The sequence below is a fragment of the Lynx canadensis genome, chromosome B4 (assembly GCF_007474595.2).
Source record: "Lynx canadensis isolate LIC74 chromosome B4, mLynCan4.pri.v2, whole genome shotgun sequence".
Classification (NCBI taxonomy): Eukaryota; Metazoa; Chordata; class Mammalia; order Carnivora; family Felidae; genus Lynx; species Lynx canadensis.
In genome coordinates this window covers 42753429-42780168 of record NC_044309.1, presented here as the reverse complement: position 1 = coordinate 42780168, position 26740 = coordinate 42753429, and the positions used below count along the sequence as shown (strand labels likewise).

At 43.5% G+C, this 26740-nt stretch overlaps 1 protein-coding gene across 1 annotated transcript; it reads left to right on the top strand.

The window, feature by feature from the left end:
* Window positions 1-7395: 7395 nt before the first annotated feature.
* On the top strand, window positions 7396-26266 carry AICDA (activation induced cytidine deaminase). Its single transcript, XM_032593767.1, has 5 exons — window positions 7396-7532; window positions 22246-22393; window positions 24465-24735; window positions 25016-25131; window positions 25541-26266. The coding sequence occupies exons 1-5, from the start codon at window positions 7396-7398 to the stop codon at window positions 25592-25594; spliced, it is 726 nt and encodes a 241-aa protein (XP_032449658.1). The 3' UTR covers window positions 25595-26266.
* Window positions 26267-26740: the final 474 nt, after the last annotated feature.

Sequence of the window (26740 nt, the reverse complement as noted above, 5' to 3'; positions counted from 1 at the left end):
GGTCTCTCTCTCTCTCTCTCCCTCTCAAAAATAAACATTAGAGGCGCCCGGGTGGCTCAGTCGGTTAAGCGTCCGACTTCGGCTCAGGTCATGATCTCACGGTCTGTGAGTTCGAGCCCCGCGTCGGGCTCTGGGCTGATGGCTCAGAGCCTGGAGCCTGTTTCAGATTCTGTGTCTCCCTCTCTCTCTGACCCTCCCCTGTTCATGTTCTGTCTCTCTCTGTCTCAAAAATAAATAAACATTAAAAAAAATTAAAAAAATAAATAAACAAACATTAAAAAAATATATATATCATCTATGCATGGGGCATCTACACTCAAATCAACATGGTTCTAGGTATAATAATATATACTTATATATTCTTGTTCATTTTCTTTTCTTAAGGTTTACTTATTTCTTTGGAGAGAGAGAGCATGCGCACACAGGGGAAAAGCAGAGACAGAGGGAGAGAGAATCCCAAGCAGGCTTCATGATGTTAGTGCCACCAGGGGCAGATCTCACCAACCATTGAGATCATGACCTGAGTGGGAATCAAGATACAGGAGCTCAACCAACTGAGCTGCCCAGGAGCCCCCATCTTGTTCGTTTTAACATAAAAGAATCCGTGTTTGTTTCAGGGCCAGTTCTGATGTAGCATTCACTATGTGTGTGTTTCTGAGTGAATGGCTTCTCTACTGTAAATTTATGGGAGTACATCTACCTTATGGGAGTACATCCTATAGGAGTGGTTCTGAGAATTAACAAGGTCATGTATTCAAAATGTTTAGCACCTGTAATATTACATATTTAAGAAAACAATACGATTTTTTTCCGCTTAAATGCACTGCTGTCTTCCTAACTGTTCTTGACCAGGGTGACTCTTCTGTTCTTTTCCTTGTAACATAATGAGATAACCCATGCTGACTCACCACGGAGCAGGAGGGTGGGGAAGCCTGCAAAGGGTGTTTAATGTCACCAATGCCAGTTTCTCTACAGTTTACGGTTTCTAACTTTAAATTTTTTCAGCATCCAAAATCTTCTTTTATTTTTTTTTTAACGTTTATTTATTTTTGAGACAGAGAGAGACAGAGCATGAATGGGGGAGGGGCAGAGAGAGAGGGAGACACACAATCGGAAGCAGGCTCCAGGCTCTGAGCCGTCAGCCCAGAGCCCGACGCGGGGCTCCAACTCACGAACCGCGAGATCATGACCTGAGCTGAAGTCGGACGCTCAACCGACTGAGCCACCCAGGCACCCCACCAAAATCTTCTTTAATAAGTCCGTGGGATCTGGGGTTAGTTTTTGTATCCCCTGGCAGGCCCCTCCGTCTCTGGCACATTCCGCCCTTGGAATGCACTTTGGGTTTGGTGTGGCTGTGTTGGGTTGGGGAGACCTTGCCTAAATGCCCGTACACCTCTTGGCCCTTTCCAGGGCGGCGCCACAGCCCTTGGGGGAGTCCGGGGCCAACTGGTCGAAGCTGAGGATCTTGCCCCGGCCTTGAGGACAGGGCCTCAGGGGCAGCTGTGCACGCGCACTACCTTGGGGACATGCACGTCATCCGTTATTGTCCCTACAACCACAGCTGTTTTGTCATCTCGGCCAGGAAGGTTCAATTTCCAATGGTCTGGGAAGGACTGAGGTGACTGGTTGGTGCGACACAAACCTGTTCATTACAACTCTGTTGAAGGTGTAATTGCCTCATCTGACCAGAAACCTATTCAGGTCGAACAGCCTTTGGCAGATGCTTGTGTTCCTTGCGCTCAGGTTTCCTGACCTTGTGGCTCAGGTTTCCCGACCTTGTGGCAGATGGCAATTCGCAGGATGCGACCTTTGACCGCAACAATCCCAGACTAAATTTAACTTTATTTATTTAAAAAAAATATTTTGGGGGGCGCCTGGGTGGCTCAGTCGGTTAAGCATCTGACTTCGGCTCAGGTCACGATCTCGCGGTCCGTGAGTTCCAGCCCCGCGTCGGGCTCTGTGCTGACCACTCAGAGCCTGGAGCCTGTTTCCGATTCTGTGTCTCCCTCTCTCTGTGACCCTCCCCCGTTCAAGCTCTGTCTCTCTCTGTCTCAAAAATAAATAAACGTTAAAAAAAAAATTAAAAAAAAATTTTTTTTACTGGTTATTTTTGAGACAGAAAGAGAGAGAGAGAGAGAGAGCACAAGTAGGGGAAGGGCAGAGAGAGAGGGAGACAGAATCCAAAGCAGGCTCCAGGCTCTGAGCTGTCAGCGCGGAGCCCGATGTGGGGCTCGAACTCACGAACCCTGAGATCGTGACCTGAGCCAAAGTCAGATGCTTAACCAACTGAGCCACCCAGGTGCCCCCTAAAATTAACTTTAAATTTTTCTTATCAGGTTTTCTTTCTTCCTTCCTTTTCGAAGATCGTATTTCATTCTGAAAGCAGCCCCCAGGAGGTGGATATTTAAAGGGATCATTGCTCCTATGATTCCATTGCTGACTGGAAACAAGATTTTGAGAGGCCAAGAGGTTCTGCAAACTCCCTAAAATTTAGTGTCATGGAACCACAGCTGAACTTACACATTCTAAAACTTAGGTTCATGTTGTTCCACTGCAAAAAAGATTCAGAGACAAAGGTGTTTAGAAATCAGAAATATTTGGCCTGCCAAAGGTTTGTGTAAGAGTCTAGACTTAAAAAAAAAAAAAAACAAACTGGCGGGGGCACCTGGGTGGCTCTGTCGGTTGGGCGTCTGACTTCAGCTCAGGTCATGATCTTATGGTTCGTGAGTTCCAGCCCCACATCGGGCTCTGTGCTGACAGCTCAGAGCCTGGAGCCTGCCTCGGATTCTGTGGCTCCCTCTCTCTCTGCCCCTCCCCTGCTCACACTCTCTCTCTGTCTCTCTCAAAAATAAAGAAAACGTTACAAAAATTTTTTTTAAAAAGCATGCATAAAAAATACAATATATTTCAAAAAAGAAAACAGACTCCTGAGGTAACTAAAATTTACTAACAGTCTGTTCCTGGTGGAAAATCCACAATTTTAAAACACATGATTACCATATTCTCAAAGGCTACCTTCAGACGTCACCTTTGCCAACGATAGGGATACAACTGCTGTTGCTAGAGGCCAGTCATTTACAGGAGACTGAAGGCTGTATTTATTTTAGACAATAGAACTAGATGGTACAACGCTGCAAATTTCTTTTGTGTATCTCAGGGTGCAGAACGTTATTTTGCCTGCTGAGGGATATGATGTGTGCTCCCTTATTCAACGTAGAGGCTGAAAGAAGGTGTCGCTTGCTTTCACACACTGCCATTCACTACTCAGGAACTAGGTTACTTGGGAATTGTTTGCATACAGACAGTTCTTGAGAGCTTTGAGTCTGGCCAGAAGAGAGAACGGGGGAAACGCCAAAGAGGTTCATAGTTTTTCCTCTTCTAAGAGGGATACAAGAGAATCCATATGTTTGCTGACCAGTCTTTTAATCATTGTTTTTATTATCATATTTTTAATGCCATCAGGAAATATAACAAGTGTTTCAAAACACCAACTCTGGAGCTAGACCATGGGGGTGCAAACCCTAACTCTGCCATGATGACTGTCACCTTTCTGTGCCTCAGTTTCCTCATCTGGAAAAGGAGAACCCCGGGGGCACCTGGGTAGCTCAGTCGCTGAGACTCTTGATTTTGGCTCATGTCATGATCGTGTCTTGGGATCAAGCCCCCACATCGTTCACGAGCTCTCTCTCTCTCTCTCTCTCTCTCAAATATAAATAAATGGTTGCTAACTTTATTTAAAAAGGGGGTGGGGGGCGAGGGAGAACTCAATGACACCAAACCCTGGATCATTGTAAGATTAAGTGCATCAGATGGTTAAAAGACCTGAAACATTGAGAACTTTTGACTATCAGTGCCTGGCACAGTGCTGGGGATCCAAAGTTGAGTAAGCCATGCCCTCTGCCCTCAATAAGATCAGAGTTGCTTCTTGGTTACTCAACTCGTTTCTTTCTGCTTTGAATAACCACTTTTGCCGCATACAATGGCATACATTTTGTTTTCTTTTCAGATTTCATTTCTGATTAGAGATAAAACAATGCTTTAATTTATACTGCAAATGTATTGTGTTTCCTCCTGTTCAGAAACTACGGGCACTTAATTCTGTGCAGTCATGCCCACGGCCTTCACTTTCCCATTAGCACCGGCTCCCTAAGTGTTGGTCAAATGAACTTGGCATTTACACCTGAGTTCTTCCCTCCTATACCCACTACTATTCGTCTCCTCTGTCCCTTTACTTCCCTTACTTATGGACTCTCTCCTCTGCTTATACATACTAATGGCTAACGGCATGCAGGAAGAGAGAATAGCCGCGTCATCATTCTCATCCATTTCCTGGCTGTTTAGTCCCTGAAGTCTCTGAATTAATCCACAATTTTTTTTTTCAAATGAGGTGAAATTCACATAACATAAAACTATTTTAAAGAGGACAATTCAGGGGTGCCTGGCTGGCTCAGTCAGAGGAGCGTGTGACTCTTGACCTCCGGGTCTTTAGTTCAAGCCCCACATTGGGTGTAGAGATTACTTCAACAAACTTTTTTTTTTTTAAGAGTACAGGGACGCCTGGGGGCTTAGTTGGTTAAGTCGACTCTTGGTTTTCGGCTCAGGTCATGATCTCACAGTTCATGAGTCTGTGCCCCACATGGGGCTCTGTGATGAATATGCAGAGCTTGCTTTGGATTCTCTTTCTCTCTCTCTGCCCCTCCCATGTCTCTCTGTCTCTAAATAAATAAATAAACTTATTAAAAAGATACTAAAAAGTACAATTCAGTGACATTCAGTACATACATTATATACATCCAGTAATAAAACGTTATCGCTGCAGAAGAGAACTCCATATCCATTATGCAGTTACTCCCTATTCCTCTTCCTTCTAGCCCCTGAGCAAGCACCAATCTGCTCAGTTGATTAAGCATTTGACTTAGGCTTAGGTCATGATCTCACAGTTCAGGAGTTCGAGCCCCGCTTCGGGTGAGCTTGAGCCCCGCTTCTCTCCCTCTCCCTCTCATGGGATTCTCTCTTTCCCTCCCTCTCTGCCCCTCGCTCACTTGCGTCCTCTCTCTCAAAGACAGAAAGAAAGAAAAAGAGAAAAAAGAAAGAAAAAAGAAAAGAAATTACAAAGAAAGATAATCTATATGGGCATAAACAGCTAGTTACAAAGCATATTCAAGATAACCGTCTCAACAGGGAGCCCTTGGACTTTACTTTTTTTAATGTTCATTTATTTTTGAGAGAGAGAAAGAGATACGGCGCAAGCTGGCGAGGGGCAGGACGAGAGGGAGACACAGAATCAAGAGCAGGCTCCAGGCTCTGGGGCGACAGCACAGAGCTCACGTGGGGCTCAAACCCATGAACTGTGAGATCATGACCTGAGCCAAAGTCGGACACTTAACCGCCCGAGCCATCCAGGCACCCCAGGACTTTTCTTCTTTTTATGTTATAGCCGTACCTCCTCTATGGAGCCTGTGGATGGAGGTCTAAAGTAACCAGGATGTGTGGGAGGCAGGACCATGTTGAATAAATTAACCAAGTATTGAGTGTATTGAATGGGTTGGTGGTGTTTTTTTTTTTCTAATACTGCTGATGTAGTATCTCCCAGTTCCCCTGGTAAAGGGAAGAGATCTTTGTTGGTACTTTCAGCCAACGTATGGGTGAGTGGAGGAAGAGAAAAGATGTGGGGGTAATGGGGGAGGAGGAAACCAGGCCACAGAATTTGGAGTTGCTGATATCAAGTAGTTTCTCAAATCTCATCAACCCTACCGAGTTTAATTAAATCAAGGGGGTTGTGAGTTAATTACTGGAGACAGAACAATTATTGAGAAGAAAAGGCAATGATCAGCAAAGACCCTACAAAAGAAGAGGAAGAATTTGCCAGTATGGTGCCAGGACTCCCATAGCATAGACGGTAATTTGATTTCAACTGTCAGGGACTATTTAGAGAGAAACAGAATGGCAATTCTACAGATAACATATTGTCCCTATAATACTACACTTTCTTTACAAACTGTCTCTTATCCCTTTCAGAGCTATTTTGTCAAGATTGGAATCATCATTCCTTAGATTACATCACTGAGCAAACAAATAACATGGGATTTGGTCTTTGGTATGCACCTACCCACAAAAAGAAAACAGATCTCTGTTATTTAGAGCATCTCTAATTTTCCCTGGCATTTCAATGGACTAAAAAGCAATGAAGCAAACACACACCAATTTTTCAAAACTATATGAGGTCATACACACCCAGAATTCTAGACAGAAGTCATACAAACACAGAATTTGGGAGCTGGGAGAGATGTGAGCTCTTCTAGGGCAATATTTTTCAAAGCCAGGTTCCCAACAGACCACCTGCTTTGGAATGAATGGCCGCTTGTCAGAAAGGCAGAGAACCTGGGCTGGATTCCAGACTCGCTGAATAAACTCTTGAGGGATTAAACACTGGAATGTGCAGTTTTCTACACTCACTCACACTGAAGTGTGAGAACCTCCAAACTCCTCACTCACATTTAATTACCAATCACAAAACCATGAGCTCCCGTGACGTGCTGAGGATCACAATTGATAGTTTTGAAGTGGCTGGCCTTCTAAACGTATTGGTTTTGTAAGATAATCTTTAATAAAGCCAGTTCCGTACAGAGTACGTTCCATGCACTAGGCCACATGCAGAGCCCCTTGCTTGCATCATCTTTAACAATCCCGCCAGCCGTGAGCCTCAGTGTGCCTGTCTGAAAACTGGGATAACAGTCCCTACTTCTCGGCTCTAAATAAGATAATTCACGCAACACGCTCAGCACAGAACCTGGTATGAGCTGCACCCACAGTGAGGGACAGCGATGACTACTATTTTTTTGTTCACACTTCACACGTGGGGAAACTGAAACACAGTCAGACACCTTGCTAGGAAACAGTGACGATTCGGGTCTTAACGTACTTGCTTTCAAAACCTAACTTTTCCCACTGCTCTATGCTATTTTCCATTATGTGCATGATCAATGAAGCTTCTTCAGCCATTTTTCCCAGCAAAAATAGCTCTTTTTCTTCAGCCCTCTGCCCAGCCCTCAGGCTTTTGACGAATACTTGTTTTTTTGTTCTCTCAACCTCAGTGAGTCCTGGGCAGCTGCGCGGCAGAAGCTGAGTGAGTAATTCCTGTATGTGTTTAAAGGTCCTTCCCTCTGCTTCATACCCCAGAGAAATTCAGTGATGTGTCTGGCCGCCAACTGAGAAAAACAAAAATCAGGAAATGCAGAAGTTGAAGCACTCCAAAAACCGCACTTTCACCCACACGGATCCCTTTTTTGGGCTTTTTCAAAAACAAGAAAGTATCGTATTGAACAATCTACCTGGTGTCCAAAAATAGTGGCCTGGGGAGTCATTATCTGAGCATCTTGGCCCTCAGACCCGGGAATGTATGCCCTGGAAGATCCCCAGGGGGCCTGCTGGCCTCACACGCTGGCCAGAATGAAACCTCACCTTGGGCTAACCATGCTGAAAATCAGCAGTGGTGAAGTCCAGATGTCCAAAACTTCACACAGCCACGAGAGGTACAATTTCCAAGTCATATTGTGTTCGTTAAAAATAAACTGACCAGGTTGTCCTGTGGTTTTTCAAGAGAAGCTGGTGAAGGGAGCAGGTAGCTAATAAGGAAAACAAGTTTTAAAACCCGCATGATGAAACCCCACAAAATTGGTTTTTTAATCACACTAACGCCAAATGCCCGGGAATGAAAAATGCTATTGTAATTATAAGAGAGTAATTTTCCTTCCTTCAAAAGAAAAATAAACAGGGATAATGGCTTTCTGGGGGAAAAAAAAATGTTACTCTCAGTATGCTGGACAAATCACACTTCTTCCATAGCTTTTTAAAAATTAAGAAAAAAAAATTTTTAATGTTTTTTTTTGAGAGGGAGAGAGAGAGACAGAGAGCAAGTGGGGAAGGGGCAGAGACGGAGACCCAGAATCTGAAGCAGGCTCCACGCTCTGAGCTGTCAGCACAGACCCCGACACAGGGCTCAAACTCACCGACTGTGAGATCACGACCTGAGCTGGAGTCACACGCTTAGCTGACTGAGACACCCTGGTGCCCCTACACTTTTTTTTTAATTTTAGAGAAACAAGGGAGAGGGGCAGAGAGAGGGAATCTTCTTTTTTTTTTAATCTTTTTACCTTTACTTATTTTTGAGAGACAGAGTGAGACAGGGCACAAGCCGGGGAGGGGCAGACAGAAGGAGACACAGAATCTGAAGCTGGCCCCAGGCTCCCAGCAAGCGGTCAGCACAGAGCCCGACGCAGGAATCAAACCCACGAACCGTGAGATGACCTGAGCCGGTCATTTAACCGACTGAGACACCCAGGCGCTCCGAGAGAGGGAATCTTAATTAAGCAGGCTTCACGCTCATTGTGGAGCCCAACATGGGGCTCGATCCCTCAACCCCGGGCCAAATGACCTGAGCGTTGGACGCTCAACCGACTGAGCTACCCAGGCATCCCCTTCAATAGCTTTTTATTTACAGCCGTTGTGCAAGACTCTCGACTTTGTTCCAAAAGTTTCCTTAATAAAAAGCTTAAATGAAATATGAATTACATCGCAGTTTTATCTGTCATCATTGTTTTCTTACGAGCCATCACGCAAACCAAACTAACCTAAGCTACTCATTGTTGCTAAAACCTATCAAGCACATCACACAGTCCTTTGCTCATGTGGTTTCTGTTACCTGGAGAGAGGATGAAAGGTTTTCATCAGGATTATTCCATATATTCCAAGTACCATGCTTTCGTATTCACACATTGCACCCATCTGAGCCCATGGCATTAAGTAGGTGATGCACATCCTGTTACTGGAATTATATAAGCATTTGGGGTACTTTAGGATCCGTGCTTTCTATAGAGAATTACAGAACCGTCGTGTCTCGAATTTGTCCCCCATTCAAATATCCTGTAAGACAGTAAAATAAATGCTGAGCATCTGAGGATATAATCCCAAACAACCTGCGTTCGGCTGAAATATCTCCTAGAATCTATGTTTTATTCTTAACACTTCCATGGTCCTATATTAGCAACCACACGTGTATGCTTGCCACACGTGGGCTTACTCTACATACAAGGGAGCATAATAATCTTTGAAATCGTCCATGTTTCGAGCACTTTTACTTTTTACATGGGGGTGGGAGAGGACAATAGGGAAAAGTCACAAATGTGAGGAAAATGAACGTGCATGTTATATTCTACTCTAAATAATTTTTCAGATAAAAATACTAGGGCGCCTGCATGGCTCAGTCAGTTGACTGTCCAACTCCTGATCCTGGCTCAGGTCACGATCTCACGGTTCAGGAGATCAAGCCCCGAGGCAGGCTCTGTGCTGACAGTGTGGAGCTGCTTGGGATTCTCTCTCTCTCCCCCTCTCTCTCCCCCTCTCTTCTGGCTACTCTCACTCTGTCTCTGTCTCTCTCTCTCAATAATAAATTTTAAAAAAAATTAATAAAAATAATAAAGAAACAAATAAAATAAAAACGCTCTTTTCTCATACCTTTGGAAACCATTTATATTCTAGAATAGCATGACAAATTTATCCTGTGGTTTTCATCTACTTCCGATGTATTGTCATCCACTCATATTTAGGACTGTCTCCAAATATGCATGTCATTTTGAGAAACGTAGGGCTAAGGTTCCTGCAACTCTTTTATGTTGTCATTTAAGTATTACCTACTTTTGAAGCTTTAAACAAAAGTATGAATTCCTTGAAGAACTGTCGTGTGAATCATTGTTCCCCTTCAAAGCTCAGTCTTATGCTTTCTCATAATAGGCCTGCAATAAATATTAACTAATTGAGTGAATTTCAGTTTTCAAAGACTGTGTCCATAAATTACTTACAAAAGCATGTTTTACATTGCTCTCAAAGGAGTAGAACATCAAAACAACCACAACAGAATTTTTTTTCCCCAGCACCTTCATTGTCAAGTCATAAAGATTTAAAACATTTACACTTGTTGGAGAAAATCTTGTGTATAGTCTATACACTGAAAAGTAGGATTTTAAAATAGAAAATGCAAGAATGCACAATGAGTATTCCGTGTTGTGTTTATAGATTTTGCCAGCACCGTATCAAATCTACATCATTTGTAAAGCAAATATCCAGAGATAATTCTGCTTCAGAAACCAATCTGGAAGAATTGACTCTCCCCTGCCCTCTAGTCTTGTATGGTTCCCGGTATGCAGCATTTAATTTCCCACTGGTGCCAGGCTGGGACTCATGCCCCATATTTGAACTGAGAGATGAGAAAAACATTCTGGCTAAAAACATGTCCCATGGATAGTCTCTTGACAAAATAAAGGGCTCCAAAGTGCATGTTTCAATTATATTTAGATTTAATTACTTGCTGGACATTTACGTTGTTGTATCTGGGAGAGAAATTGTATCTCACATAAGTAGTTCATTGAATTTGCCCGACATATGTAGCCAGACTCAATTCTAAATGATAGAGTAACACAGGGGAAAAATCCTCTGTAGCTCTGATGTGAAGATTCCCAACCTGATATGGTCAACCGGATTAAGGTCTGTGGGACTGGTTTTCCAACACGACGGTATTGCACGGACAGGACGGCTGACTCGGGTTCAGATCTCAGGTCTAGCTTTTCTACTTCCCAGCTAGTGGCTGAGCTTGTTAAATAACACGTTGTGAAGACAAGAATAAAATCCCTCCCCAGCCAGAGGCTGAGCAGAAAGGATGGCCCTTAGGGTGGCTAGCTAGCTCAGGCAGTGGAGTGTGCCCCTCTTGATCTGGGGGCTGTGAGTTTGAGCCCCACACTGAGTTACTGAATGCTCAGATTACTGAAACGAATAAATGTTAAAAAAAAAAAAAGAAGACGAAGACCCTCATATGAGGAGCTATTGAGTCTTTTAAAAGTATAATTTCATAATTTCGGCCATAATTTTTAAGAGTGTGTGTGTGTGTCATTCAGAGGAAATGCCATTCAGGTGACTCCACTTCTAGTTACTTCTAGTTACTTCTAGTTACAAAGACTCATGCTTGTACACAAAGCTTCACTGCCACACTGCACAATAACCAAAGTGTGCAAGCAACTCGAGTGTCTATCAACACATGAATGGATAAGTAAGATGTGCTGGAGACACACAATGAAACACTATAAATGTATAAACCATAAAAAGGAATGAAGTTTTGACACACACTATAACATGGATGAATCTCGAAAACGTTATACAAAGTGAAATGAACCAAGCACGAAAGGAAAAACGTTGTATGGTTGTCACTTCTAGGGAGTATCTGGAATCAACAAATTCATAGAGAAAGCAGATTCTAAGTTACCAGGATCTAGAAGGAGGAGGGAATGGTGAGTTCGTGCTTCATGGTTATGAAGTTTCTTTTTGGGGGTGACGGAGACGTTTTGGAAAGATAGGGGTGATGGTTGCGCAACATTGGGAACGTAATTAATGCCACTGAGTCGTACAATTAGAAATGATCAGAATTGCACAAAATAAAAACAGACCAAACCAAAATCAAACATAGGGGCATGGGGATCAGCAACAGGCCAGTTTTCTTATTTCCAGCTAGAACAAAGGGGCGTCATTTTTTAAATTTTTTAAACGGTTTTATTATTTTTGACAGAGAGAGACAGAAACAGGGAGGTCACGACCCGAGCCGAAGTTGGAAGCTGAACAGACTGAGCCACCCAGGCGCTCCCAAAGTGGCATAATTTGAAGAGAGAATATACAAAGGCAACTAAGAGTCCAAACTGTAATATCATTTGGGCGACCGGAACACTTTTTTTATTTTTTTGAATTTAGAGATACTACCATCGCGAAGAATTAATATTGATCTTTTTGGAGCATCTGTGTGTGTGTGTGTGTGTGTGTGTGTGTGTGTGTGTGTGTGTTTCTCTGGACACCTGGATGAAAACATGGTAAAGGCCCACCTCATATATGAGGAGACAATTTAAAGGGGTCAGATCACCCATGGCCATGCCCCATCGTGGTCTCTGCAGAGTTTAAAGTCTCCTCTACCCTTTCCCTGGCCATCTGCCCCTTCAATTCGGTGCTAAAGGTGACTGGCTATCATCTACTATCTTTCCTGTGCCCTGAGAATCTTTTTCAAAATAAAGACTTGGAGAAATAGATGTCTACAGAGAAACATGGATCCATGGGTGAGAATAATCCTGGAAAATACAAGGCAGAGTTTCCCTGTGGAATTGAGAAAAAGAGGCTTTTGGACAGGAGTGGACTGGAGGGCAGGAGAACAACACTAGGAATGGGATGTGGTCATGAGCAGATCCCTGTGAAGAGACTCATTCTTTTGAAATTCTTTCTTAAGCTATAAAAAGCCATAATTAACCTATTAACTAATATGACTTCTCTCACATGTATCATTCCCTTAGATTTCTCCAACACTTCAGTGAGATCTGCGGTACCTTGATATTTTGGTTGGTTTATTGGAGGCAAGTGAGAGAGCATTGTAAGGCTTGTTCACATTAGATCCACTCACTCTCACTTAGAGAGTCCTTGAGAGTGAACTACCATCGGGCCATCCTTGGCTCGGTACCCACGGTGAAGCAAAGTTGAATTTGCGATCCATAGAATCAGGGACCATGAGCACAATTCAGGAGCCTATAAGAAACTTTATCCCCATCACAGTTTTCCTAAATATGTGTACTTTGTCTTTAAAGGGCTTAGTGTAATGTCTAACTACAGTAAGCACTCAAAACTATTAGCTGTGATTTGAAATAACCCACTTCAGAAATTTCCCTTAATGTTCCAGGTTTAATAGAGTGGAGAGAGGAAGGGTAGGGCAAATAGGAAACTCTAAACTTCTGTGTTTGACAAAGGGTGTGATTAGAAAGTTTCTGGGGGCGCTTGGGTGGCCCAGTTGGTTAAGCATCCGACTTCAGCTCAGGTCATGATCTCATGGCTCTTGAGTTTGAGCCCCACATCCGGATCTGTGCTGACGGTTGGGAGCCTGGAGACTGCTTTGGATTCTAACATTTCTCTCTGCCCCTCCTCAACTTGTGCGTGCTCTCACTCTTTCGCTCTCACTCCCTCTCAAAAATAAATAAACAAACTTAAAAAGAAAAAGAAAAAGTTTCTGAGTCAGGGCATGGAATGTTAAGACGCAGTGGTAAATACTTCCTTTCTTCCATAACCCAACCATCAAAGAATCTCAGACAGAGAAGGGAGCTAAGACACTGACTATTACCATTTCCCAACAGGAGTCCTCCCACTGATCACAGACCGGTCAGTCTCCTGTTACTATGTGTACTTGTCTTTCATAGCAAATATCAGTTTCAATGACATATTTACAGGTTCAATTACTTGATTAATGCGTCTTTCCCACTCGAATGTAAGTTCCATGAGATCCTTATGGATTCATTCATTCAACATTCATTCAGCATCTACTATATGCCAACATTGTACTAAGTACTAGGAATATCTTGGCGGGGTGAAAAGAAAGACAAAAATCCCTCTGTTCATAGACCTAAGAGTCAATGAGGAGCACAGATCACAATATATTTTAAGTGATAAGTGCTAAAGAGAAATATACATTAGAAAGGGGAACGGAAATGCTAGGATAGTGGGATAGAGTTGAAATTTTAGATATGGTCACTAGGAAAGGCCTCAAGTATAAGGAGGTAGTTGAGTAAAGACATAAATAAGGAAATCAAACTGTGATGATCTAAGACCTGAAGCTAATATGATATTGTATGTGAACTTACACTGGAATTAAAAACTTAATTTAAAAAACCCATAATGAAAATGAATTAATTAATTAATACATAAATTAGTCAATAAAAACCCCATAATGATGTACAGGGAAGGAGCACTCTGGGCAGGAGAGCCAGTAAGTGCAAATGAGGGGGCGGGCATGTGTGTTCTGTGAATAAGCAAGGGAGAGAGTTGAAAGTATTTATTTTAAGATTTCATCTTTTTTACAGTAATCTCTACACACAAAGGGGCTCAAACTTACGACCCCTGGACCAAGAGTTGCATGCTCTACCAACTGAGCCAGCCAGGTGCCCCTAAAAGTGATAATTTAGAGGCAAAGCAGAGGCAGATGATACAGGGTCTTGTGTGTCATGGAAGGATGTTGACTATTACTGAGAGAATAGAAAACCATGGAAAGTTTTCACAGACGAGTTATGCGATCTAAAGTGTCTCAAAGGGAGGCCCCCCGGGTGGCTCAGCTTGTTGAGCTTCCGACTTCGGCTCAGGTCATGATCTCACATTCCGTGAGTTCGAGCCCCGCGTCAGGCTTCGTGTTGACAGCTCTGAGCCTGGAGCCTGCTTCAGATTCTGTGTCTCCTTCTCTCTCTGCCCCTCCCCCACTCGTGCTCTCATGCGCTCTCTCTCTCTCTCTCTCTCTCTCTCAAAGATAAACATTGGGGTGCCTGGGTGGCTCAGCTGGTTAAACGTCCAACTTCAGCTCAGGTCATGATCTCACATTCCATGAGTTCGAGCCCCATGTCGGGCTCTGTGCAGACAGCTCAGAGCCTGGACCCTGACTCCGATTCTGTCTGTCTGTCTCTCTGTCTCTCAAAAATGAATAAATGTTAAAAAAAATTTTTTAAGTAAATAAGCATTAATAAAATAAAAATAAAGTGTTTCAAAAGGATTATTCTGATTGCTGTGTTGAGAATAGACTGTAATCGAAAGACAGGGAAGCAGAAAGACCAGTGGGGGGAAGTAATCCAGGTTGCTTGCAGAGGTGGTGAAAAGTGGTCAGTCCTGGATTTATTCTGCAAGTAGAGGCCACAGGACTTGCTAATGCAATGGACTTTAGAAGGAAAAGAACCACCAAGGAAGACTGCCAGGTTGGCCTGAGCCATGGGAGGGACGACACCGTCATGGAGATGGGAAAGATGGCCAAAGGAGCAGGTGTGTTGAAAGAGAGAACAGGGGATCAGTTTGAGGCGTGTTGGCGATGCCCCTCGGATATTTAAATGGGGATGCTGAGGTGGCAGTTGTTTGCCTCTGTGTTGAGTTCAAGGAAGTGGTCCAAGCTGGAGCGACAGATTTGGGAATCAATGCCTATGGGGTATTCAAAGCCTTGAGGCAGGAAGGGAGCAGAGACCTTAGCTGCTTTACTCACGACTGTACCCCCAGCACCCAACAGTTTCTCTCACGTAGTTAGGCACTGAGTTTCTATCGAATAAAGAAATAGAAAGGATTTAGACTGAGTTAGGAGGGAGAAGCAAAATCTTTAATAGGCCAAATTGTATGAGGGCAGGAATTTAAAGCCTTTTACTTGAAAAGCCCAGACGGTTTTCCAAGTTCACTGGAGTCATTTGGATGCTGATTCTGTCTGATGAAATAAACATTTTTTAATGCTTTGGGATGCCGCTGCTTCTGACTTCAAAATATATGGCTTGTGGAAAAGACAGCTTTTGCAAAAATTACTCTTGTGCAATCATCTAGTCTTCTAGCAATTCTTGTAATGCAATCAGAAAGGGGGGGGGAATTGGTGGTTTAGGGTGCATAATTTCTATTCCTAAGTCCTACATAACTGACCACATTTACTTGCTTGGCCACAAAGCAGGAGGTGTTAGTGCTGGTCTCTACTGAGATTCAGAAAGTGTGCACTTACACAAGGGAACAGATGCCTTCAGCTCACAGAGAACAAGATGCTATTTCATTGAACATTACTAATATTATTATTGCACTTTTAAAATTAAAGATGTTATTGGCCACCAGGCTTACAATTTCCTAAGTGTCTCTGGCTATTGTTTCCTGATCTTTGGAAAGATCTTTGGGAAGATCTATGCTCCTGTGGAGCATAGACTGGATTTTTACAGCTGTAGCCCTAAAGGAGCCTATACCTTAAGCAGACCGGCCCTCAGTCATTTACCCACGTGACTTTGCCAACGACAGCCCCGCCTATCTTTTTTGGACCTAAACAAGAGGAAGGCTGTTGGGGTACCTGATGGTGATGATGCCTTGGGGGGGGGGTGGAGCCTAAGAGGGTAAGCTCAAATTTGAATGTGTGGGGCCAATGCACTGCCAGACAGAGTCAGTGAGGCAGCAGGACTTGAGGCAAGCCTTCCTTGGCCTAAGACTAAGAAAGACACCCTGGAATCCACAATGGACAGGTAAAGTCTCCTCATGGGGCGGGGGTGCACTGGCTTTCCTCTCCGAGCAAATCTGAGCTTTCAGATTGGTAGCTATCTGCTTCTCTCCTCTCACTATCTGACTCACTGCTTGGGCAATCTGCACGTTTATTTCTCTGGATCTGTCACATCTGTTCAGATCTTACACGCTCTCTGCCTGATTCTCTCTGTTCTCTCTCTCTCTTCCATATTCAAAAGAACTCCTATGTGCCACGTATGGACTCGTCCTGAGATGTGTCGTGCAGTTAGCACTAGTTTAGAGATTCAATTCATGAAAAGGTATAGCAAGACTATAACTACATTACAAACGGTAGTGGAAATTGTACTAATAATTTTGTCAGCATTCACCTACAAAAGGACTTGTAAACCTTCCTGGGGACTCTTTACTGAAAAATTTAGTTACAGAGTAAGGAGATTATTTTTTAATGCCCATATTCAAAATTAACTGCTTGAAAGTCACTAGGATGGTACGTATCTGTTACAGGGAAAAAAATCAGTCAAGCATCAGTAAATAACTTTATTTAGTGTTAATTGTTAGGCAGTTAGTGGCATTTTTACTACTTATCTAGTCTTCCTTTTAATTTTTTAATTTTTTTTTTATTTTGAGAGAGAGAGAAAGAGAGAGAGAGCAGGGGAGGGGCAGAGAGAGAGGGAGAAAGAGAATTCCAAGCAGGCTTCATGCTGTCGGCACAGAGCCCAATGTGGGGCTTGATCTCATGAACTCTGAGATCATGACCTGAGACAAAATCAAGAGTGGGACGCTTAACCAACTGAGGCACCCAGGCGCCCCTACGTATATAGTCTTCCAGTTTCGTTTAACTTACTTCTTAAATGTATTTTTAAGATTATCAGAATGTTGTCACAAGCAGTTTATGATAAGTTATTATCACATAACTTATTTTATTCCTACTTACTACAGAAGTATGAGAATCATACTTAATCCTTATGCTTTATCTCAACTTAACGCTTTTACAAAGCGTTTACACTACAGAATTGATTTTTTAAATTAAAAAAAAATTTTTTTCAAAAGATTTCAGGTAATCTTTATACCCAATGTAGGGCTCGAACTCACAACCCCAGGATCAAGAGTCTCATGTTTCATCAGCTGAGCCATCCAGGTGCACCCAGAATTAAGATTTTTAATGGGAGTCTAAATGTTCTTCAGCAAATTTTCTTGAGGGCAAAAATGTCAAATGTCTGCTCAGTTTGCAATCAGATTTTGCAAATTAATCTGAGGTAGAAAGAGGTAAAGGGTCCAGTGAAAATATTTGTACATAATGAAATGCAAAGCAATGATTAAATTCGTAGTTGAAGTTCAAAGACACAAAAAGGAGAAAAGATGAAATTCAAGAGGAGAAAAGGGGAAATATACAATTATCATTAAGGAAAAGAAAATCTGCAGAGGGCATTCGTCAAGATTATTTTTAACCCATTTGTCTCTGTTTGCATTGCTGGGGATACAGCGATGTTCTGCCTCACGGGGCACAGCTGTCCAGAGCAGCTGGCAGCCCGCGACCTCAAAGTCCTTTGTACCCAAAAGAGAAACCAAGAGAACAGGATACTGGAAATGGGACCCTAGCTACAGTTGAAGGAAAGTGATGGACCTAGAAGGTTAACTAACAGGTCACAATCAAGTGATTCGCTTCACTGTGGTCGCTTCTGACAAACAGTAACGGACTGCTATATTTCCCCGTGAGGCAGAAGGCAAAAGTCCATCTGAATTCCCTCACCTATCTCACATCCCTTCCAGAACACCTTTTCTTCCTCCCGGCAGCAGATCCGCTGTGTGTGATACGGTACCTCTCTCCACCCTTTGCTTGGCCATAGAGCCCAGCAGGGTACGTTAGGTGTTTAAAGAAATGTCTCAGTAAGAGATGATGCTTAGTCTGTTTAAAACCGAGCCCCCTGGGGCACCTGGGTGGCTCAGTCGGTTGAGCGACCAACTCTTGATTTCAGCCCAAGTCATGATCTCACTCACGGTTGTGGGATCAAGCCCTACGTCCAGCTCAGCTTTGTGTGGAGCCTGCTTAAAAATCTCTTTGCCTCTGCCCCTCCCCCCGCTTGCTCTCACATGCCAATTTTTCATTCTAAAATGACATGATTAAGCCATTTTTAAATTGCTTGATATACATAATGTGTATACTGGTGATAAACCCAGTTCTCTGCCTCAGGATTTAAAGTGTATTTCAAGAAGCTTCACGTGTGTGAGGCGAGACATTTTAAATTGAGATGGCTATAAAAAGCTCGTCCTTGCTCACCTAATTAATAAGGTTGACACTTGGATACTTAACTCTTGAATTCAGGGTCTATCACATGTATTGCATTAAAATTAATTCTCAACCTATGTCATCACAAAGACTGGGACATGTTTGTAAAACCTTTATTCACAATAGCCTCAAAGTGGAAACAGTCCAAATGTCCATCGACAGGTGAATGAATACATGTGCTCTAAGCCATGCAATGGGATATTACTTCGCAAAACAGAGGATCAAACTATTAACACATGCAACACTACAAATGAATTTCAAAGTGAAACAAGTCGGACACAAAGGAAGAGATAATGTAGGACTTATACAGAATTCTAGGACGTGGATAGTGACATACGGTGACAGAAAGCAGATTAATGGTTGCCTAGGAAAGGGGGGGAAGAACTGACCGACACAGTGAATGAGGAAACTCTGGGGAGGCGTCCCCTGGAAATGTTCTGTATCCTGACGGTGGTCTCAGCTTTGGGTGTTTACATCTGCCAGTACTCACAAAACTGTACATTTTAAAAGGGTGACATATGTAAATTATGCCTCAATGGTTTAAAAAAAAAAAAAAAAGGTGAAATAAGTTTCAATTCTCTTGCCAGCCAACCGTATTCAAATCCTTGCCTCGCTCTTTGTTTTTACAAGTTCACTGCACTTTTTCTGTTTGTTTTAATTTGAGAGAGAGAGAGAGAGAGAGAGAGAACGGGGGAGAAGGGCAGAGGGATAGAGAGACAATCCCAAGCAGGCTTCACACTCTGCACTGAGCCTGACTCTGGGCTCCATCCCACGACTCTAGGATCATGACCTCTGGGACCGTGACCACAGCCAAGCCGAAATCAAGAGTCAGACGCTCAACCCGAATGAGCCACCCAGGTGTCCCTACAAGTTTACTGCACTTCTGCCCTGGGCCACTAAGTGGCAGCATTATCTCCACAACTCGATAAATACATTTCTGGAAGAGACTAAAGACAAAACTCGGAGAAACCATCAGTGCTTTGGTATCAACCATACTATAGAGCTTGTGTTAAATCCACAAACGCAAGGAAACTTGAGTCAGCACAGAGTATTTCCACCAATGCAATGCAATTTAGTGCTCGTGACAAGTAAAACACTGTGCTAGGAATACGGAAAACAAGGGCATGCGAGCGACATAACATAATGTTTAGATTATATTGCCAAGTTTAAAAAGCAGCAGAGTGCAAAATTCCGTATGAAATCAGTATAATCCAAACCATGTAAATATGACTGTAAAATACTAGAAAAACATAAAAATTTTAACTCTTAGATACTATCCTAAATATTGAATTAACAATTTTGTTTTAATTTTTAAAATTTTAATTCTTTAATATTTATTTATTTATTTTTAATTTTATTTTTTTCCATTTACACCCAAATTAGCATATAGTGCAACAAGGATTTCAGGAGTAGATTCCTTAATGCCCCTTACCCATTTGGCCCATCCCCCCTCCCACAACCCCTCCAGTAACCCTCTGTTTGTTCTCCATATTTGAGTCTCTTCTGTTTTGTCCCCCACCCTGTTTTTATATTACTTTTGCTTCCCTTCCCTTATGTTCACCTGGTTTTTATCTTAATGTCCTCATATGAGTGAAGTCATGATATGTCTTTCCCTGACTTATTTCGCTTAGCATTAATACCCTCTAGTTCCATCCACGCAGTTGCAAATGGCAAGATTTCGTTCTTTTTGATGGCTGAGTAATACTCCATTGCATATATATATATATATCATCCATCGATGGACATTTGGGCTCTTCCCATACTTTGGCTATTGTTGATAGTGTAATTCTTTAGTACTTTGAAACGTAACACTTAACTTTTTGTATTATTCAAGTTAACAGCCAAGTACACTCTTACGTTAAAAAGAGATTTTTTTTCCTCATGAAGTGACACTTTTCTGCCTCAAAACACGAAGTCTAAATGGGGAGACAGGTCAGCAATCAATTGGTAACCGGGGATGAGGAATTCGGTAGGGATGAACTGGAGAACCAAGGGAAACGACAGGAGGGTTTTTCTTTTGAATGTTTATTTATTTATTTTGAGAGAGAGTGCACATAGGCCCAGGAGGGTGGGGGGGTGGGGGTAGAAAGAATTCCAAGCAGGCTCTGCAGAGTCCTATGCCGTGCTTGACTCCACGAACAGTGAGATCAGGACCTGAGCCAAAATCAAGAGTCAAGTGCTTAACACACTCAGCCACCCAGGTGCCCCAGGAGGGTCTTTGTCGTTGTTAAGTGTTCGATTTTTGCCTAGAAATTTGGGGATGGTGGTAGCAAGAAAAAAATAAATAAAAAAGAGTTGAACTGTGGTTAGGCTTTGAAGGATATGTAGGTTTTGTCCAGTGAAAAAGACAGGAAAGCATTCACCGGGAGGAAGTGCATCAGCGAGGTGATGGGAAAGAAAAAGCCTCAGAACACATGAGTACCACAGGCACTTGAAGGGAGGGAAGGGCAGGGGAAAAGTAGTAGGAAAGGAGGCTAGAGATGTAGACTGATAACCAAATGTAAAAACTGGCCTAAATACCACATTAAAGAGTTATGGGCAGGGGCTCCTGGGTGGCTCAGTCAGTTGAGCTTCCGACTTTGGCTCAGAGCATGATCTCGAGGTTCGTGAGTGCGAGCCCCGCGTTGGACTCACTGCTGAACCTGCTTTGGATCCTCTTTCCTTTCCCCTCTCTGCCCCTTCCCTGCTCACGATCTCTCTCTCAAAAGTAAAACACAAAGGGGCGCCTGGGTGGCTCAGTCGGTTGAGCGTCCGACTTCAGCCCGGGTCACGATCTCACGGTCTGTGAGTTCGAGCCCCGCGTCAGGCTCTGGGCTGATGGCTCAGAGCCTGGAGCCTGTTTCCGATTCTGTGTCTCCCTCTCTCTCTCTGCCCCTCCCCCGTTCATGCTCTGTCTCTCTCTGTCTCAAAAACAAACATTAAAAGAAATAAAAAATAAATAAATAAATAAAACACAAAAATAAAGAGTTATGAGCAGAAGAGATTCACTGGGAGCTTTTCAGCATGGAAATGACATAGTCACGCCTGGGTTTTTGCGAGATCACTCTGGCACAGCACGGAGAATGTTCTTTTGGAGGGTCTGAGGGCAGTGAGACCAGCTTAGAGGCCAGAACAACATGACAACAGAAGGCAGGGGCTTGGACCGAAGCAGAGAGCAGGGGGAACAGTGCAGATACAAACTCAAGAAATGTTCGGAGGTTTAAAAAATAAAAATATTAAAAAGCAAAAGAGAAATATTTGGAGAACTGAATCAATATATTTAGATCATTACCTAAATGTGAGGAGTTAAGGAGAAGAATCAATGACCCCCAAGCTTTTAGCCTGGTTACTTGAGATGGAAAAGTAAGGAGAGACAGGATAATCAGGATGGCGGGCAGTTTGGGAATTCTGTTTTGACCGTGTTGAGTCTGAAGTACACACTGGGCATTCAGGTAGCATTTGGAGGGGAACTCTGAAAGAAAAAAATTATGGAACCCCAGGAACAAGTTTGTAATTCCAAGTTGTCAGCATCTAAAAGAGCTGTGGGAGGAGACTGTCCTGTGAGTGCACATGGTTTGGGGGTTCTGGCTACCTGTCAATTGGTCTTAAATATAAGCACGAAGAAGGGTTAATAATGGAGTCCAAGTTCAGCTCGGGTCCTGATCTCACGGTTCATGGGTTCGAGCCCCGCGTCGGGCTCTGTGCTGACAGCTCAGAGCCTGGAGCCTGCTTAGGATCCTGTGTCTCCCTCTCTCTCTCTCTACCCCTCCCCTGCTCGCACTCTGTCTCTCAAAAATAAATAAACATTAAAAAAAATTCTTAAAAAAAAAGCCTGAAGGAAAGCCAGGAGTGACCAGAGAAGGAGCTGTACTCCTGTACGTTCCTCCCTCTCTCACCCACAGCCTCCTGATGAAGCAGAGGAAGTTTCTCTACCATTTCAAGAATGTCCGCTGGGCTAAGGGTCGCCATGAGACCTACTTGTGCTACGTGGTGAAGCGGCGGGACAGTGCCACCTCCTTTTCATTGGACTTCGGTCACCTTCGAAACAAGGTATCAATTATTTGCTTCCAAGGCAATTAAAAGCTAGACTATGGGCACTTTTAAAACCATCTGCTGACGGTACTACATTTCAGCCTGTCTCACATTTAGGTCTTCGGATTTCTTCCTTTCTTCTTTTTTTTTTTTTTAATTTAAGAAAATTGTAGGTTTGTCTATTTTGAGAGAGAGACAGAGACAGAGAGCACAGGATAGGGGCAGAGAGAAGGAGAGAGAATCCCAAGCAGGCTCCGCACTGTTAGCACGGAGCCCACACGGGGCTTGAACTTATGAACTGTGAGATCATGACCTGAGCCCAGATCTAGAGTCAGAGCTTCAACCAACTGTGCCACCCAGGCGCCCCAATCTTTTTCTTTTTTAAATGTCCACGAAACTTGGGGCGCCTGGGTGGTTTAGTCAGTTAAGTGTCCAAATCTTGATCTCAGCTCAGGTCATGATCTCACAGTTCGTGAGTTCGAGCCCCGCATAGGGCTCTACCCTGATGGTGCAGAGCCTGCTTGGAATTCTGTCTCTCCTTCTCTCCGCCCCTCCCCCCCTTGTGCTCATGCATGCTCTCTCTTAAAATAGATAAACTTAAAAAAAAAAAAAATAAACGTCCATGAACTTGTTATGCCCCAAAGCATGTCATCCAATGTCCTCCCCAATCATGCTGGGTACATTACTGCCACACCCTGCTTCAATGCCAAGAGTTAACTGTCCCCAAAATCTCTCCCCTCTCCCCAGCAAATGAATTGCCTTTGAGGTTAAGGAAGAAATCAAATGTAGGAGCCTTTTGATTTAGGAGAATATTATCAGCTCATTCAAGCTAAATCTTAAATGTGAAAATCAAATTTTCTTTAGAATTTTTGAAAAGTAAGGAAGAAAAATTGAGGAAACATTAATAATGACTCAATTCTGTTTGCCAAATGATTCCTATTCCCTTCTGCTCACACAGATCATAAGCCAATGAGTACATTCAGTATGAGACCCAGAATACTCAGGGAAGCTTCAATTGGCTGATTAATTAAACCGATCTCTCAGCATCTAGAAAATCAGAGAATTACACTTCCAAGAGACTTCTTCACCATAACCAGATGGGTTTACATAAGCTTCTGCCAACGATTATTTCCTGTCTCATAACAGACAGTGACATCTGGTATCGGTGGGAGTCCCAGGGAAGAATCCATGGGTGGAAGGACACTGACTCATTGTTTAGTTTATCTGACTGTTCAGTTTCCTTTGCCTCCATTTGTATTGCGTAAATTATCTCACTACAATTGTTTAACATCCTAATCTCTTTCTTGTTTGTTGATGTGGCACATTCTACGTATGGAAGGCTTTGCAGTTACCAACCCTTTATTTCTTTCTCATTTAAGCCTCACACCAGCCTATTTCACTGGTGTTGAATTAGAAGATCCAAGAGTTGGGTAAATTGTCTCAGTCACCTGAGTGGTGACGCCAGGAACCGGAACCTAGCTCATCAGATTCCGGGGCTAACGACCTTCCCGCAACACTAAGCCGACTTGCTATATCTCACTATTGTGAGATTATTATTACAATCGCAGGGATCACACAATGCGCAAACACATTCAATTGTTCTTAATCCTTAGCAGTGCCTATTACCTCTCTTACAATGCCCCTCTGTCGGCCTTACTCTAACGTGTTTTGCCCCTTCTTAAGTTTCCTACCTCCCCCTAGCGGTCTGGTGTATTTCCACGATGTCAAGCAACAGGACTTCTTCCAAGCCATTTTCTTTCTCCTTAAAGGTGCAAAAAGTTAACCTCACAAGCACAGCTTAAAAAACTCCACGACAGTGTGATGCTACTTCAACCAGGCTCATTTCATCCTCCCGGTCTACAGAAAAATCCATAACCTGTCTCCACGCCGCAGGGCCACGGCGGCAAAAGGGTTCGGGCCTCGCCGCTCCTTCGGGGAGTTAGCAAAACGTTTTGCAACGTTAAGGCCCAAAACTGCGGACACCCCATAAAAGATTACTGTGGGGAGCAGGTGGATCAATGACCGTAAAGCTACTGGCGCCGCAGTCAAGGTCAGTGAACGTCACCTAAGTCGTCTGCTCTCTCCGCAGAACGGCTGCCACGTGGAACTGCTCTTCCTCCGCTACATCTCCGACTGGGACCTGGACCCTGGCCGCTGCTACCGCGTCACCTGGTTCACCTCCTGGAGCCCATGCTACGACTGCGCCCGGCACGTGGCCGACTTTCTGAGGGGGTACCCCAACCTCAGTCTGAGGATCTTCACCGCGCGCCTCTACTTCTGCGAGGACCGCAAGGCCGAGCCCGAGGGGCTGCGGCGCCTGCATCGCGCGGGCGTCCAAATCGCCATCATGACCTTCAAAGGTGCGGAGGGGACCTCTGCTGCGCAGGCGCCGTGCGGCAGCTCTGGTTCAGGATTGCAATTCAGAATGAGAAACGTCGGGGGCGGGATCCAGCTGAAAATTATCAACTAGAATTGGAGGAAAAGAATTAAGGGCTTGGACACCAGGCTTTGGGGGAGATGAGAATTAAGGGGGAGGGGGTGTGGGGGCATGAGGGGGGCAGGGTTTTCTTTCTTTTCTCTTGATTTGGGATCTGAGCTGTCTTCAACCCCATCTCCCTCCTTTTTTTCTTTTTTTTAAAGATTATTTTTATTGCTGGAATACTTTTGTGGAAAATCGTGAAAAAACTTTCAAAGCCTGGGAGGGGTTGCACGAAAATTCAGTTCGTCTATCCAGACAGCTTCGACGCATTCTTTTGGTAAGGGGCTTCTTGGCTTCTCCTTTCCTTTCTCTCTCCAAAGTCATCTTTTCCTGCAGTGACTTGTGTTTTCCTTTCTTATATTTTTCACACTGTCGTTATGTGCGCGTGTGTGTAAATATCACTCCTTATTTTTCCCCCGGTGAAAGCCTATTTTCTGGCTTTTTTTGTTGTTGTCGTTTCTCCCGCATTTGAGTTTGCTCTTCTGTTTCACAATTCAGAGCCCTCTGCCAGGATGCCTTTCCCTTCCCCTCTTTGATCCCTCACATGTCTCTTTCTTGGTTAGAGTCTCAAGAGCTGTCTTAGCGTTCCTTCCTCTTCTCTTCCTGTCTCTTCCTAGTCCCCCCCACTTACTTTCTTGCAAAATGTTACAAAGTCATCCCCTGAGTCTCCTTCTCTTTCTCCACAGCCCCTGTATGAGGTTGATGACTTGAGAGATGCATTTCGTACTTTGGGACTTTGACAGCAGCCTCCAAGAATGTCACATATGATAAGCTATGTCTGAAGACAATGGGTAAAAGGACGATCTTTTAAGAAGTCTGTTTTTCTTCAACTCTCACTTCCTTAGAGTTTAGAGAAAAAAATATTCGTATACAGGGCTTGTTTAAAAAACATCTGGAAAGTAGACCAGGAGCACAGGCCCACCGAGGTAGCGGTGCAACCGGTGCGGGTTTTAATGCAACAGCGCCCTCTACTGTGAAATGGCAGAATTGCAGGGCCTGGGAGCGCCTAAAGTGTCCTGTTCTATGACTTTTAGGCTGGGAGGAAACAGAAGGTGACTCCCTAAAAGCATGGTGAGAAGATCAAATATTTTTATAATCAGTTTCCTCTATTATTCGTTCTGAGTTTTTCAAGGATATTACTGATACATTTTTGTACTCTTTGCCTTTGGGGTTCACTTTCAAGTGAACAGACCTCCACCTGTCCATGATCTATGTAGAACCACCTAATGAAAGACTCTGGGTGATTGTAACCCCCAAACATCTTCTCAGAGCATTAATATCTAAGCATGTGCTGTCTGTTTTAATTGTCTGAGGCACGTTTTCCTGTTTGTACACACAACGGTTTTTTTTCTTGGTATGGAATATGCGCGATCACCTTCAGGCTATTTCATAATAAAGGATCTTAAAATGAATATGAGGACTGACGAAGACGCGCTGAAAGTTAGTTGGTGCTTCAAGTCACACATCTGGAAACACAGATCCTTTTTAAAGAAGTCCATAGTTCAGAAAACACAACCACACATTTCGTGGGTAATCAGGTAACACTTGGAGAGGAGTTGCTTCAGTGTTAAAACCAGGCACCTGTTCTCCCCGATGAATCTGTTAACTTGAACAGTGTCAACCAGGCCAACAGGTTCCTACTTTACGTGATGCTTCTTTCAAAGAAATGTTCACTATTTAAGAGAGTGTGATAAAAAGAGAACAATATTTGAGAAGGATGACAGAGCATAGCAAAGAAAGAGTGTTTTATCCAGCAAAATGTAAGGGAGCCAGCCTATGGCACAGAGACTGCCTAGGTGTAACAACTATCCTTGACTGTGAGAAAAATAGTCAAAGCAACCACGTCACTGTGCAGTTATCTCCTGGAAACCCTTGCAATACAGATA